This window comes from Giraffa tippelskirchi, chromosome X (genome assembly GCF_054371585.1).
Source record: "Giraffa tippelskirchi isolate mGirTip1 chromosome X, T2T-mGirTip1v1.2.pri, whole genome shotgun sequence".
NCBI lineage: Eukaryota > Metazoa > Chordata > Mammalia > Artiodactyla > Giraffidae > Giraffa > Giraffa tippelskirchi.
In genome coordinates, this window is record NC_137289.1 from 152,402,089 (window position 1) to 152,415,788 (window position 13,700).

General features: G+C 52.1%; 1 protein-coding gene and 1 long non-coding RNA gene across 2 annotated transcripts in view; one reads left to right on the plus strand and one right to left on the minus strand.

Moving 5' to 3' along the window:
* Positions 1-12,901, plus strand: part of MXRA5 (matrix remodeling associated 5) — a 29,379-nt gene extending 16,478 nt beyond the window's left edge. The window contains exons 6-7 of the mRNA XM_081565737.1: positions 2,991-3,891; positions 9,534-12,901. Coding sequence (XP_081421863.1) covers positions 2,991-3,891; positions 9,534-11,442 — 2,810 coding nt within the window. The 3' untranslated portion in view covers positions 11,443-12,901. The remainder of the gene's footprint in view (positions 1-2,990; positions 3,892-9,533) is intronic.
* The window catches only part of LOC145536412 (uncharacterized), a 111,442-nt gene that overhangs the window by 56,246 nt on the left and 41,496 nt on the right, over positions 1-13,700 (minus strand). Inside the window, exon 2 of the long non-coding RNA XR_014075828.1 lies at positions 8,610-8,708. This is a non-coding gene — a long non-coding RNA (uncharacterized LOC145536412). The remainder of the gene's footprint in view (positions 1-8,609; positions 8,709-13,700) is intronic.

Here is a 13,700-nt window from a genome sequence, read left to right on the forward strand (position 1 = left end):
TTTCGTTCCTTTTCATGGCTGAGTAATATTCCGTTGTGTATATGTACCACATCTTCTTTATTCATCCATCTGTTGATGAACACTTAGGTTGCTTCTGTGTCATGGCTACTGTCAACAGTGCTGCAGTGAACACTGGGGTGCTTGTGTAAGGGCTTCCCTGGTAGCTTGGTTGGTAAAGACTCTGCCTGCAATGCAGGAGGCCCCAGTTCGATTCCTGGGTCAAGAAGATCCCCTGGAGAAGGGCTAGACTACCCACTCCAGTATTCTTTGGCTTCCCTGGTGGCTCAGCTGGTGAAGAATATGCCTGCAGTGTGGGAGACCTAGGTTCGATCCCTGGGTCGGGGAGATCCCCTGGAGAAGGGAAAGGCTACCTACTCCAGTGTTCTGGCCTGGAGAATCCCATGGACTGTGTAGTCCGTGGGGTTGCAAAGAGTCCGACACCACTGAGCGACTTTCACTTTCTGACTTACTTCACTCTGTATGACAAACTCTGGGTCCATCCACATCTCTACAATGGACTCAATTTCGTTCCTTTTCATGGCTGAATAATATCCCATTGTGTGTATGTGTGTGTGTGTGTGTGTGTACCTCATCTTCTTTATCCATTCATCTGTCGATGGACACTTAGGTTGTTTCCATGTCAAGGCTACTGTAAACAGGGCTGCAGTGAACACTGCGCTGCATGTGGTTTTTTTTTTTTTTTTTTTGGAGTTATGGTTTTCTCAGGGTATATGCCCAGGAGTGAGATTGCTGTATCATACGTTAGTTCTAGTGCAAGGAGGTTCCCTTCTCTCCACACCCTCTCCAGCACTTATCATTTGTCAGTTCAGTTCAGTTCACTTGCTCAGTCGTGTCTGACTCTTTGCGACCCCAGGGACTGCAGCCCGCCAGGCCTCCCTGCCCATCACCAACTCCCAGGGCTTACTCAAACTCATGTCCATTGAGTCAGTGATGCCATCCAGCCATCTCATCCTCTGTCATCCCCTTCTCCTCCTGCCCCCAATCCTTCCCAGCATCAGGGTCTTTTCCAATGAGTCAGCTCTTCACATCAGGTGGCCAAAGTATGGGAGTTTCAGCTTCAGCATCCGTCCTTCCAATGAATATTCAGGACTGATCTCCTTTAGGATGGACTAGTTGGATCTCCTTGCAGTCTAAGGGACTCTCAAGAGTCTTCTCCAACACCAGAGTTCAAAAGCATCAATTCTGTGGCGTTCAGCTTTCTTTATAGTCCAACTCTCACATCCATACATGATACTGGAAAAACCATAGCCTTGACTAGACGGACCTTTGTTGGCAAAGTAATGTCTCTGCTTTTTAATATCGTTTGTAGATTTTTTTTTCATTGATGACCATTCTAACCGGTGTGAGCTGATACCTCATTGTAGTTTTGATTTGCCTTTCTCTGATAATTAGTGATGCTGAGCATCTTTTCGTGTGCCTCTTGGGGTTGTATAGATGGTGAGGAGAAAAAGGAACACATGCTCCCCAGCTGTAGAGGTGAGGGTGTCAGGAAGCATGCGTTAGAGCTCAGCTCAGCCACACAGGACAGACGATGACCCGCCCAACCTTGCTCTCGGGAGCCTGGCCGGGCCAAGGGAAACGGTGACCGCAAACCTGGAGCATCCCTGCTGCCAACCTGGGGACTTGAGGAGGACCTGAGCATCCACTCAAGGAGGCTGGGGCTGAGCAAACCGGAGCTGCCCCTCCAATAGCTAAAGGGAACAGAGAGGCTGCCTTGGGAGACCCTGGGTTTCGTGGTGCCTTCCAGAACCCTCTCTGAAAACCATACCCACTGCCTCGGCGTGAAGGTGGCATTTACCCTGATTCGGGGATTTCGTGAAAGAGTCAAGAGGAATATAGGAGGTACTGGCCGGGTGGGTCTTTTGCTCTCTGCTGTGTGGACGTAAAGAGGAGAAGTCGATCAATTAAAGGGCTTCGCAGGTGGCTCAGTGGTAAAGAACCCACCTGCCAGTGTAGAAGACTCCAGTTCGATCCCTGGGTCAGGAAGATCCCCTAGTGAAGGGCCTGGCAACCCAACTCCAGTATTCTTGCCCGGAGAATCCCACGGACAGAGGAGCCTGGTGGGCTGCAGTCCATGGGGTCGCAAAGAGTTAGACACGACGGAAGCGACTTAGCAGGCGCGCACCCGATCGTGGAGGTACTGGGGGTGGGTCTTTTGCCTTTGCTGTTTGGTGTCGCAGAGAGTCGGACACGGCTTGGCACACAGCACTACGCCATCTATTTCTTTCCCACTTAAAATGTGTTTGTTGAGGAAACAGGATCTTTTTCCCTCGTATAACTCTCCAGGGCCTGACTGTATATCCATGACACCCTGTACATCCACTGCAAAGTGTAGAATAGATCCCTAGTGGGAAGCTGGTATATAGCCCAGGGAGCCCAGCTCGGGGCTCTGTGATGACCTAGAGGGCTGGGGTGGGGGTGGGAGGGAGGTTCAAGAGGGAGGGGATATATGTATATTTAAAGCCGACTCCAGAATTCTTGCCTGGAGAATTCCCACGGACAGAGGAGCCTGGCGGGCTACAGTCCACGGGGTCACAGAGGGTTGAACCACAACTGAAGCGACTTAGCACACACACACACAGGAGAAGATTAATGGAAGTCCTAAGGGTTGGGCCTTTTGATTTTTTGCTGTTGGACATAAAGAGGAGAATTAGATTTAAGAGTTTCCCTGATGGCTCAGTGGTAAAGAAAACACCTGCAAACGCAGGAGACTCAGGTTCAATCCCTACGTCGGGAAAATGCCCTGGAGGAGGAAATGGCAACCCACTCCAGTGTTCCTGCCTGGGAGAATCCCATGGACCGAGGAACCTGGTGGGCTACGGTCCAGTGGGGTCGCAAAGGGTCAGACACGACTTTAGCGACTGGGCAGCTGAACGCGCAGATCCGTTAACTAATCACCTTTATTCCATCCTTGTGGAAAGGGGCGCGGTGTGCATCGCACCTGATGGCAGCTGTTCTTTGACTTCCAGGCGCTCTGATGACCCCCAACACCAGACTGCAGCGGTTCGAGGTCCTGAAGAACGGCACCTTCGTCATTCGGAGCGTCCAGGTGCAGGACCGCGGGCAGTACATCTGCACGGCCAAAAACCTGCACGGGGCCGACCGCATGGTGGTCCTCCTGTCGGTCACCGTGCAGCAGCCCCAGATCCTGGCCTCCCACTACAAGGATGTCACCGTCTACCTGGGCGACACCATCGCCATGGAGTGTCTGGCCAAGGGGACCCCCGCGCCCCAGATCTCCTGGGTCTTCCCCGACGGGCGCGTGTGGCAGACCGTGTCCCCCGTGGAGGGCAGGGTCACGCTGCACGAGAACCGGACGCTGAGCATCAAGGAGGCGTCGTTCCAAGACAGGGGCGTCTACAAGTGCGTGGCCAGCAACGCGGCGGGGGCCGACAGCCTGGCCATCCGCCTGCACGTGGCGGCGCTGCCCCCGGTCATCCACCAGGAGAAGGCGGAGAACATCTCGCTGCCGCCCGGCCTCAGCATCCACATCCACTGCACGGCCCGCGCCGCGCCCCTGCCCAGCGTACGTTGGGTGCTCCGCGACGGCACCCAGATCCGCCCCTCGCAGTTCGTCCACGGCAACCTCTTCGTCTTCCCCAACGGGACCCTCTACATCCGCAACCTGGCGCCCCAGGACAGCGGGCGCTACGAGTGCGTGGCCGCCAACCTGGTGGGCTCTGCGCGCCGGACGGTGCAGCTCACGGTCCAGCGCGCGGCCGCCAACGCGCGCATCACCGGCACCTCCCCGCAGAGGACCGACGTCCGCTACGGGGGGACCCTCCGGCTGGACTGCAGCGCCTCCGGGGACCCCTGGCCGCGCATCGTCTGGAGGCTGCCGTCCAAGCGGATGATCGACGCGCTTTTCAGGTACGTACGTACGTATGGGGCGCTCCGCCCTAACCATCAATCCTCGGGCACCTCCGCGTGCCTCCCCTTGGAATTTTTTTGTTAGGGCACCTCCCTCCATCTCGCCTTGGAATTTCTTTGTTGCTCGATCGTCTCCGACTCTTTGTGACCCCATGGACTGCAGCATGCCGTGTTTCTCTGGTCCTTCACCGTTTCCCAGAGTTTGCTCAAACTCATGTCTGTTGAGATGGTGATGCCATCCATCTCATCCTCTGTCGTCCCCTTCTCCTCCCGCCTTCAGTCTTTTCCAGCATCAGGGTCTTTTCCAACGATTGGGATTTGGAGGGACACCTTTTCTTGGGGTTGGATAGAAAAGGGGACGACTCCTTGTCTGGAATGAATGGGCTTCCCTGGTAGCTCAGTTGGTGAAAAAAAAATCCTCCTGCAATGCCGGAGAGACCCCGAGATTCGATTCCTGGGTGGGGAAGATCCGCTGGAGAAGGGATAGGCTACGCACTCTGGTATTCTTGGGCTTCCCTGGTGGCTCAGAAGTAAAGAGTACGTCTGCAGTGCAGAAGGCCTGGGTTCGATCCCTGGGTCGGGAGGATCCCCTGGAGAAAGGAAAGGCTACCCACTCAGTATTCTTGCCTGGAGAATCCCCATGGACAGAGGAGCCTGGCGGGCTACGGTCCGTGGGGTTGCAAAGAGTCAGACACGGCTGAGCGACTAAGCAGGCGCTGGAATCAATCGGCACAGACACTGCTTCCTGTGTCTTCTGGCTGCAGGGGCATTTCTTTCTCACGTGATGCAATCTTTCTTTTCTCTGCACCGTGGGGCATGTGGGATCTTAGTTGCTTTACCAGGGATCAAACCCTTGCCCCCTGCTAGTGGAAGGCCAGAGTTCTAACCACTGGACTGCCAGGGAAGTCCCAAGAGATGTAGACAAACACCTGGCCCTTACCTCCTCCTCAACTGTCCCCCCAACACGCACACAGAAAGATTAACTGATAGCTTTTGTTTTCGTGATCATATTTTAACACCATTTTAAATAGATTGGAGAAGGAAATGGCAATCCACTCCAGTATTCTTGTCTGGGAAATCCCACAGACAGAGGGGCCTGGCGGGTTTCAGTCCATTAGGTTGCAAGGAGGCGGACACGGCTTAATGACTAAACAGCAACACCAAAAGGATAGATAAAAACAATTTGCCTTCTCTTTCTATAATCGAATCTCAACAAAACACATAGAAGCTCCACGTGTTATGTTAAAATGTAGCAGCAACAGAAGGAAAGGAGGGGAAAACAAAACATTGGAAGGCACGATGACAGCACAAAGGTCACACATTTGGAATTCTTAAACTTCATTTTGGCTACAAGAAAAAGCACCTTGCCTTGTTGCCCTGTCTTTGAGGGCCAGATGCATGAATCTACAGCAATGGGTCTCAACCAAGGGGGATTTTGTCCCCAGGGGACTTTGGGCAATTTTGGGAGCCATTTTTGGTTGATGTGACTTCAGGAGTGGGGGAGTGGGGCTCCCGGCATGCGGTGGGTGGAGACCAGGGACGCTGCCCCCCACCCCACAGTGCCCAGGATGCCCCATATGAGAGAGTCGTCCAGTCCAGGTGTCAGCAGGGCTGAGGCTGAGAAACCCTCAACTAGCGTGAGAGACTAATTATCCATCCATCCATCCATCCCTCTATCCATCCATACATGCAACCATATATACATCTGTCCTTCCATCCATCCATCCATCCCTCTATCCATCCATACATGCATCCATATATACATCTGTCCATCCATCCATCCATCTGTCCATACATACATACAAACATACATACATCTATCCATCCATCCATCCATCTCTCTATCCATCCATACATGCATACATATATGCATCTGTCCATCCATCCATCTATCCATCCATACATACAAACATACATACATCTATCCATCTATCCATACATCCATACATACATCTATCCATCCATCCATCTATCCATCCATACATACATACATCTGTCCATCCATCCATCTATCCATCCATCCATACATACAATCATACATACATCTATCCATACATACATACATACATCTATCCATCTATCCATCTATCCATACATACATACATACATCTGTCCATCCATCCATCTACCCATCTACCCATCCATACATACATACATACATACATCTACCTCTCCATACATACATACATACATACATCTATCCATCCATCCATCTATCCATCCATACGTATATACATCTATCCATCTATCCATCTATCCATCCATACATACATACATCTATCCATCCATACGTATATACATATGTCCATCCATCCATCTATCCATCCATACATACAAACATACATACATCTATCCATCTATCCATACATACATACATCTATCCATCCATATGTCTATCTACCCATCTACCCATCCATCCATCCATCTATCCATGTATCCATCTATCCATCTCTAGCTGTGGTTCTCAACCGGGGATGACTTGGCCCTGAGGGGATATCTGACAATATCCAGAGACATTTCTGGTTGTCACAGCTTGGCTGGGAGTGCTCCTGGGCATGGTGAGTGGAGACCAGGGATGCTCCTCCACACCCCACAGTGCAGAGGATGCCCCACATAAAGAGAGTGGGGAGGCTGAGAAACGCTGACCTAGCTTAAGTGACTGTCTAATTATTTATCCATCCATCCATCTATCTATCCATCCATGCATACATCTATCTATACATCAGTCCATACATGCATCCATCTATCCATCCATCCATCCATCCATGCATACATCCATCCATCCATACATCCATCCATACACACATACATACATACATACCTACCTACATGCTACTGTTTAATCAGTATAGACCAGGAGTGCTGCCCAAAACCCCACCATGCACAGGACACCCCACCGTGGACACTCATCCAGCCCCTGATATTAGTAGTGCCGAAGCTGCAAAATCCTGGGCTAGTTCCCCCCAAGGCCACTGTCTCTTTATTCAGTGTTTTAAGCTGCAGAGGAAAGAGACAGTGGTTGGCAGCTGGGAGGCAAAGCCACACCCATGACGCCGTGTTGACCCCCTCCCCCGCCCCCACTTCAGCCTCCAGAGCCGGGGAGCTAGGTGTGGGCTCCTCCCCGGGGACAGGACCAAAAAAGCAGCGTCCAAGGTTCTGTGCGGCCGCCCAGCCTCCTTCCAGTGCAGGAAAAGGAGGCTGTAGTGTTCTCGCAGCCTGTATATTTTAACTTCAGGCGGCTGGGTGGTACCTCGTGAACTTTAGCACAGTCAACCCGAAATACCACGTACCCAGTTTTCCCCAGAATATCTTCCAGCTGGGCCGGTGTCCTGCCACGTGGAGGCCTATTTTCCATTGACATTGGCAAGGCTGAGGCAAGTGTTGAACGGACGCTGAGATGAAGGATGGTCATTCCAGCGTCAACAGGGGCCCTCCTACCGGCTTCTCGCTGTAAATCATAAACGGCGGTCTCTGTAGCTTCATTATTCCTAGCTTCTGGCTAATTACATTCTCAGAAAAAGTGTCATTAAACAGCCCATGGGAGTTTTATAAAGGAGTGGGCTCTCTGCCCCGCCTACACGCTCAGATTGTTTAAAAAACAGAGATATTGGACTTTCGCGTCTTGCAGCCAAGTCTCCTGTGCGGTGGAGCCAGGCCTCTTTTTCAGACTTGCTCTGTTGATTCTGATTGTGACCAAGACTATGGTTTGCTGCCATAGGCGTTTCTAAATGTTTGCAGACATGTGCTACTGTATACATTTCTGGAGTCTGACTCCAAGACACATTAAGATATCTTTGTCTTCTCCACCGCTATCCAGTGACCAACTAATTCACACAGACTTGACTCTCTTTCCCATGGCCAACGAAACAGTTTTTTTGGTCCTCTCCAATAGGTGCTTATAGCTCAGTTGGTAAAGAATCTCTCCACAGTGCAGGAGACCTGGGTTTGATTCCTGGGTCGGGAAGATCCCCTGGAGAAGGAAATGGCAACCGACTCCAGTATTCTTGCCTGGAGAATCCCATGGACAGAGGAGCCTGGCGGGCTACAGTCCATGGTGTCTCTAAGGAGTCAGCCATGACTTAACAACAACAGCAATCAGGTTAACAGGTTGAATTTCGTCATAGGCATTTTTTTTTTTTAATTAGCCATTCCATACATGCTATGAGAATGATGCAGTATGTAGGAAATATTTAGGGATGAATGTTCAAGTTCCCCCTACAGAAGCCAGAATGATAATTTATAAGTAACTGAGATGTTGGACACTTTTACAGCAGCAGCTTCCCAAATGTCTTAACCCGTTATTCAAAGCATTAGCTCTGCACTGCTGGAGGAGATGCCAATACATATTTATAAAAATGTCCCGTAGCTAGGGTAGCTATTTGTGTCTTACTTTCCATGTTGCCCCTTTATGCTGAAAAAATTTTCTTCTTACATATTAACTCAGCAGCGTGTGAATGTAGGTCTACTGAGTGGAGAAATGGCATGTCAGCATAGGGGAGTGCAAGCTGGTGAGGATCTTAAGGCTTTAGTGGAAAAGGAAATGGCAACCCACTTCCATATTCTTGCCTGGAGAATCCCATGGACAGAGGAGCCTGGTGGACTACAGTCTATGGGGGTTGCAAATAGTCAGACACGACTGAACCACTGACACATTGACATTGACATATTTTAGAGAAGAAACTCGTAGACCAACAGCATCAAGTTCTGAAGCATCCTACCTTAGCATGGAAACTCTTCAGGTCACCGCACCTCCGTGATCCACGTTTTTGCCACTTTGCTTCCTGTTTGTCTCACAGTTCAGTCCAGCAGCATAAGAACTGTCAAGAGTAGAAATCGTCTGTAAAGCGCTTTCTTTAGGAAAAATTTCACCTCTTCCTAAGGTTAATGCATATTCATTCTGTCTGTGACTGTAGCATTTGATCTGATTTTATCATTACCCTAAGCACCGCACCGCATGCAAATATTTAATACACACACACACACACAGACACACCCACGCTAACAGGGTTGATGTCGTAGGCTGCATTTCGAATCTTATAATCCGGGGCCAGCCCAGCCAGAGGGCAGGCTCCACAGGGAGGTTCTTATTCATGGTAAATAAATTGCTTCTGTGTTTGGATAGTGTCCCCTCTCGGCTGCAAAAACCGCCTGACGTTATGAGCGGCAGCCTTGTGTATTGGTGGAGCTTCCCTGGTGACTCAGCAGTAGAGAATGTGCCTTCCAGTGCAGGAGACACAAGTTCGATCCCTGGGTGGGGAAGATGCCCTGGAGAAGGGGCATGGCAACCCACTCCAGTATTCTTGCCTGGTGAATCCCATGGAGTAGGTGACTCAGTGATAAAAGAATCTGCCTGCGGTGCAGGAGATGAGGGTACGATTCCTGGGTGGGGAAGATCCCCTGGAGAAGGGGCATGGAACCCCCTTCAGTGTTCTTGCCTGGAGAATCCCATGGACAGAGGAGCCTGGCGGGCTCCAGTCCGCGGGGTCACAAAGAGTTGAACACGACTTAGTGACTATAAGCAACAGCCTGAGCGCCGGTAGTTGTCAGGACCTCAAGTTTCTGTCTGGCTTTGGTGATCTCAAGCCAGGCGAGAGAGCGTTTGGGAGACTGACATTCTTCCTCCTTTCCTTCTTCCCCATCAGCTTCGACACCAGGATCAAGGCGTTCGCCAACGGGACGCTGGTGGTCAAGTCGGTCACCGACAAAGACGCGGGGGATTACCTGTGCGTCGCCCGGAACAAGGTGGGCGACGACTTCGTGGCTCTCAAGGTGAACGTGGTGATGAAGGCCGCCAAGATCCAGCACAAGGAAGCCAACGACCACCGGGTCCTCTACGGGGGCGACCTCAAGGTGGACTGCCTGGCCACGGGGCTCCCCAACCCCGAGATCTCCTGGAGCCTCCCGGACGGCAGCCTGGTCAACTCCTTCATGCAGGCGGACGACAGCGGCGGACGGGCCAAGCGCTACGTGGTGTTCCACAACGGGACCCTCTACTTCAACGAGGTGGGCCCGCGGGAGGAAGGGGACTACACGTGCTTCGCCGAAAACCGGGTCGGCAAGGACGAGATGCGCGTGCGTGTCAAGGTGGTGAGCGAGCCGGCCGCCATCCGCAACAAGACGTACTCGGTGATTCAGGTGCCCTACGGGGACGTGGTCACCGTGGCCTGCGAGGCCCAAGGGGAGCCCACGCCCAAGATCACTTGGCTGTCTCCCACCCACCGGCTCATCCCTGCCTTGTCCGACAAGTACCAGGTCTACCAGGATGGCACGCTGCTCATCCAGAAGGCCCAGCGCTCCGACAGCGGCAACTACACGTGCGTGGTCAGGAACAGCGCCGGGGAGGACCGGAAGACTGTCTGGATCCATGTCCACGTGCAGCCGCCCATCATCAACGGCTACCCCGAAGCCATCACCACCGTACGGGAGGTGGCCCCCGGCGGGAGCCGCAAGCTCATCGACTGCCGGGCAGAAGGGGTGCCCACGCCCAGGGTGCTCTGGGCCTTCCCCGAGGGCGTGGTCCTGCCTGCCCCCTACTACGGAAACCGCATCACCATCCATCGCAACGGAACCCTGGACATCAAGAGCCTGCGGACGAGCGACTCGGTGCAGCTGGCGTGCATCGGGCGCAACGAAGGCGGGGAGGCCCGCCTGGTGGTCCAGCTCACCGTCCTGGAGCCCCTGGAGAAGCCCATCTTCCACGACCCGGTCAGCGAGAAGATCACGGCCATGGCCGGCCACACCATCAGTCTCAACTGCTCGGCCGCGGGCACCCCGACGCCCGCGCTGCTGTGGGTCCTGCCCAACGGGACGGAGCTGCGGAGTGGCCAGCGGCTCCACAGGTTCTTCCACAAGGGGGACGGCATGCTTCACGTCAGCGGCCTCTCTTCCGAGGACGCCGGCGCCTACCGCTGCGTGGCCAGCAACTCGGCGGGCCACACGGAGAGGCTGGTGTCCCTGAAGGTGGGGCTGAAGCCCGAGACAAGCAAGCGCTACCACAACCTGGTCAGCATCGTCAACGGCGAGACCTTGCGGCTGCCCTGCGTACCCCCGGGCACCCGGGGGACGCGCCCCTCCTGGACGCTGCCCAGCGGCGTGGTGCTGGACGGCCCCCAGGTCCGGGGACGCTTCGCCCTCTGGGAGAACGGCACCCTTACCGTGCGGGATGCCTCAGTCTTCGACCGCGGCACCTACGTGTGCAACGCGGACGGCGAACACGGAGCTTCTGTCGTGAGCGTCCCGGTGATAGTCATCGCCTATCCCCCGCGGATCACCAGCGAGCCCACGCCGGTCATCTACGCCCGCCCTGGCAGCACCGTGAAGATCAGCTGCATGGCCATGGGCATCCCCAAAGCCGAGATAAGCTGGGAGCTGCCCGACAAGTCGCAGCTCACCGTGGGGACTCAGCCCCGTCTCTATGGCAACAGATTCCTGCACCCGCAGGGATCCCTAACCATCCAGCAGGCCACCCAGAGAGACGCCGGCTTCTACAAATGCACTGCAAAAAACCTCCTGGGCAGCGACTCTAAGACCACCTACGTCCACATCTACTGAAATGCCAAACCAGACGGCGGGGACTCCAGGCCTGTCACCTGAAACTGAAAGCGTTTGTCGCTCAGTCGTGTGGGATTCTCTGTGACACCCCCCTCCCCTCCCTGGACGGTAGCCCACCTGTCTCCTCTGTCCATGGAATTCTCCAGGCGAGAATACTGGAGTGGGTTGCCTTTGCTTGGGAAGTTAGCACGAAGCCTGCTTTGGGGGTCACAGCTGGGGCCAGAAGGTCAGAGATCGAAAAGGGTTTGTCTTGGGTCATGGTGGCATGACAGGAAAGACTGAAGGCAAAAGGAGATAGGGTGACGGAGTATGAGATGGTTGGATGGCATCACAGACTCAATGGACATGAGTTTGAGCAAACTCCGGGGAGATGGTGAAGGACAGGGGAGCTTGGCGTGCTGCAGTCCATGGGGTCGCAAAGAGTCGGACACGACTGAGCGACTGGACATCATCAACAGTGGCAGCCCCTCTCTGGATTGGTGGGTTTCAGGCTCACGTTGACCTTGACCCGCGCTTGATGACGAGAGGTAGCAACCGTAGAGTCTGTAAGGAGGTGTCTGCCGCTGTGGGGGGACTTTGTGACATGTTTACAGGATGCCAAGTGCTCTGGTCTTGCTTTTCACGGGACTTGGGTGCCGATCTCAATTTCTGAGTCACGGGCACCACCCTGCCGCTTGAACGAGCGTCTGTAGGATCCCTAAGGAGCTCTCACTGCAAATAAATCATAGAGATTCACTGTGCCTCGCTACCCGCCTGCAAAATGAGTTCCCTAGTTAACCTGCTGCAGTTTCAGCACGATAGAACCTTCTAGAATGAGTATCCATCTTTCTGTTATTTCAGAATTCCGCTTTGCCCAACAAGGGCTGAGAACTACAATGATTGAATTTTATTTTTTCCCCACGTACAAGTGTCATACAATACATCTCTCATTTTATAAGAATGCTTTCTCCCTGGAACTCACTTTTTATATAGTGTTTTATATATATATATTTTCTTTCTAATCAGACGATGAGAGTAGAAAGCAAAAGACGTACTTTCTGTCTCATTAAAAATAGTAAATTATTGGTCTTTACAAGACTTGGATACATTAGAGTAGGCATGGAAATGCAATTGAATCAAGTTCCTCCTCAACTTCCTTCAAATTCATGAACCACGAAGATATTACTGTTCCCAGGGATCGTGTGGCGTGTGTGGGGGGGTGGCGGGGAGTGACATACTGAATTTCCTTGTTTATAACAGAGTTTATCCCATGAGAGTTGTAGGGAGATGAGATGAGACAGAGCAGAAAGCAAAGTTGTGACCCCAGAGAATAAACCCCCTTTGCCTTCTGGACAAGCCCGGAAATCACTTTCCTCCTGTCTGTGTCCACTGAAAGTTGATCTGTTATTTCCATGACTGCTTTACTGTATTTTTAAGGTCCATATAGTGTACATTGGATAATAAAATAATATTTTCCAAAGAGCCAAGCAGTCATGACAGTGATATTTTTCAAGGGCAGAAGCACATGACTTGCATTTGAGTTTTAAATCAGATTGGTTGAGGAACTTCCCTGATGATCCAGTGGTTAAGACTTTGACGATCCCACATGCCTCGGAGCCAAAAAACCCAAACCTAAAATGGAAGTAGAATTGTAAGAAATTCAATAAAGACTTTAAAAATGGTGGTCCACGTCAAAAAAAAACTTAATAAATTAGATTGGTTAAAAATTGCTTTTATCCACCACACTGGAATCACTCCATTCTCTGCAACTCTTTTTATTACAAAGGAACTGAGTCCAAGAGGGTGGCTCTGGCAACCCCTTTGACAGGAAGGCGGTGTGGAAACAGTCCCAATCTGAACCAAGATAATTTGAGGCTGAAAAAATGGTGTCACAGCAATCCTTCCGCTGATTTTATTTAGGAAAGAGACATCTTGGGTGCATGTCCCATGCATGTTTTAGCTTTCTGCCCTGAGGAGCGGGTAAAAAGCAACTCAAGATAACTATTTGGGAAGAAGGTGAGTTTTCACCATGCCACCAATCTGGAAAGAATAGCAGTCATTGAAACTAAAGAGAGCTTGGCTTCCCACCATTCTGGGAAGCGTGGATACTGTCCCATGCATGAATCTGTTTATGGGCTTAAGGATACTTCCACAGCCCTTAGGATGTGCCAGGTACCACGATGGGGTACCAGGGCACCCAGATGTGTTGGAAACATGTCCTGCTTGAAGCGTTCATGCTCCGTAGACAAACGCTTTATCTCAGACAGGGTTTGTCAACG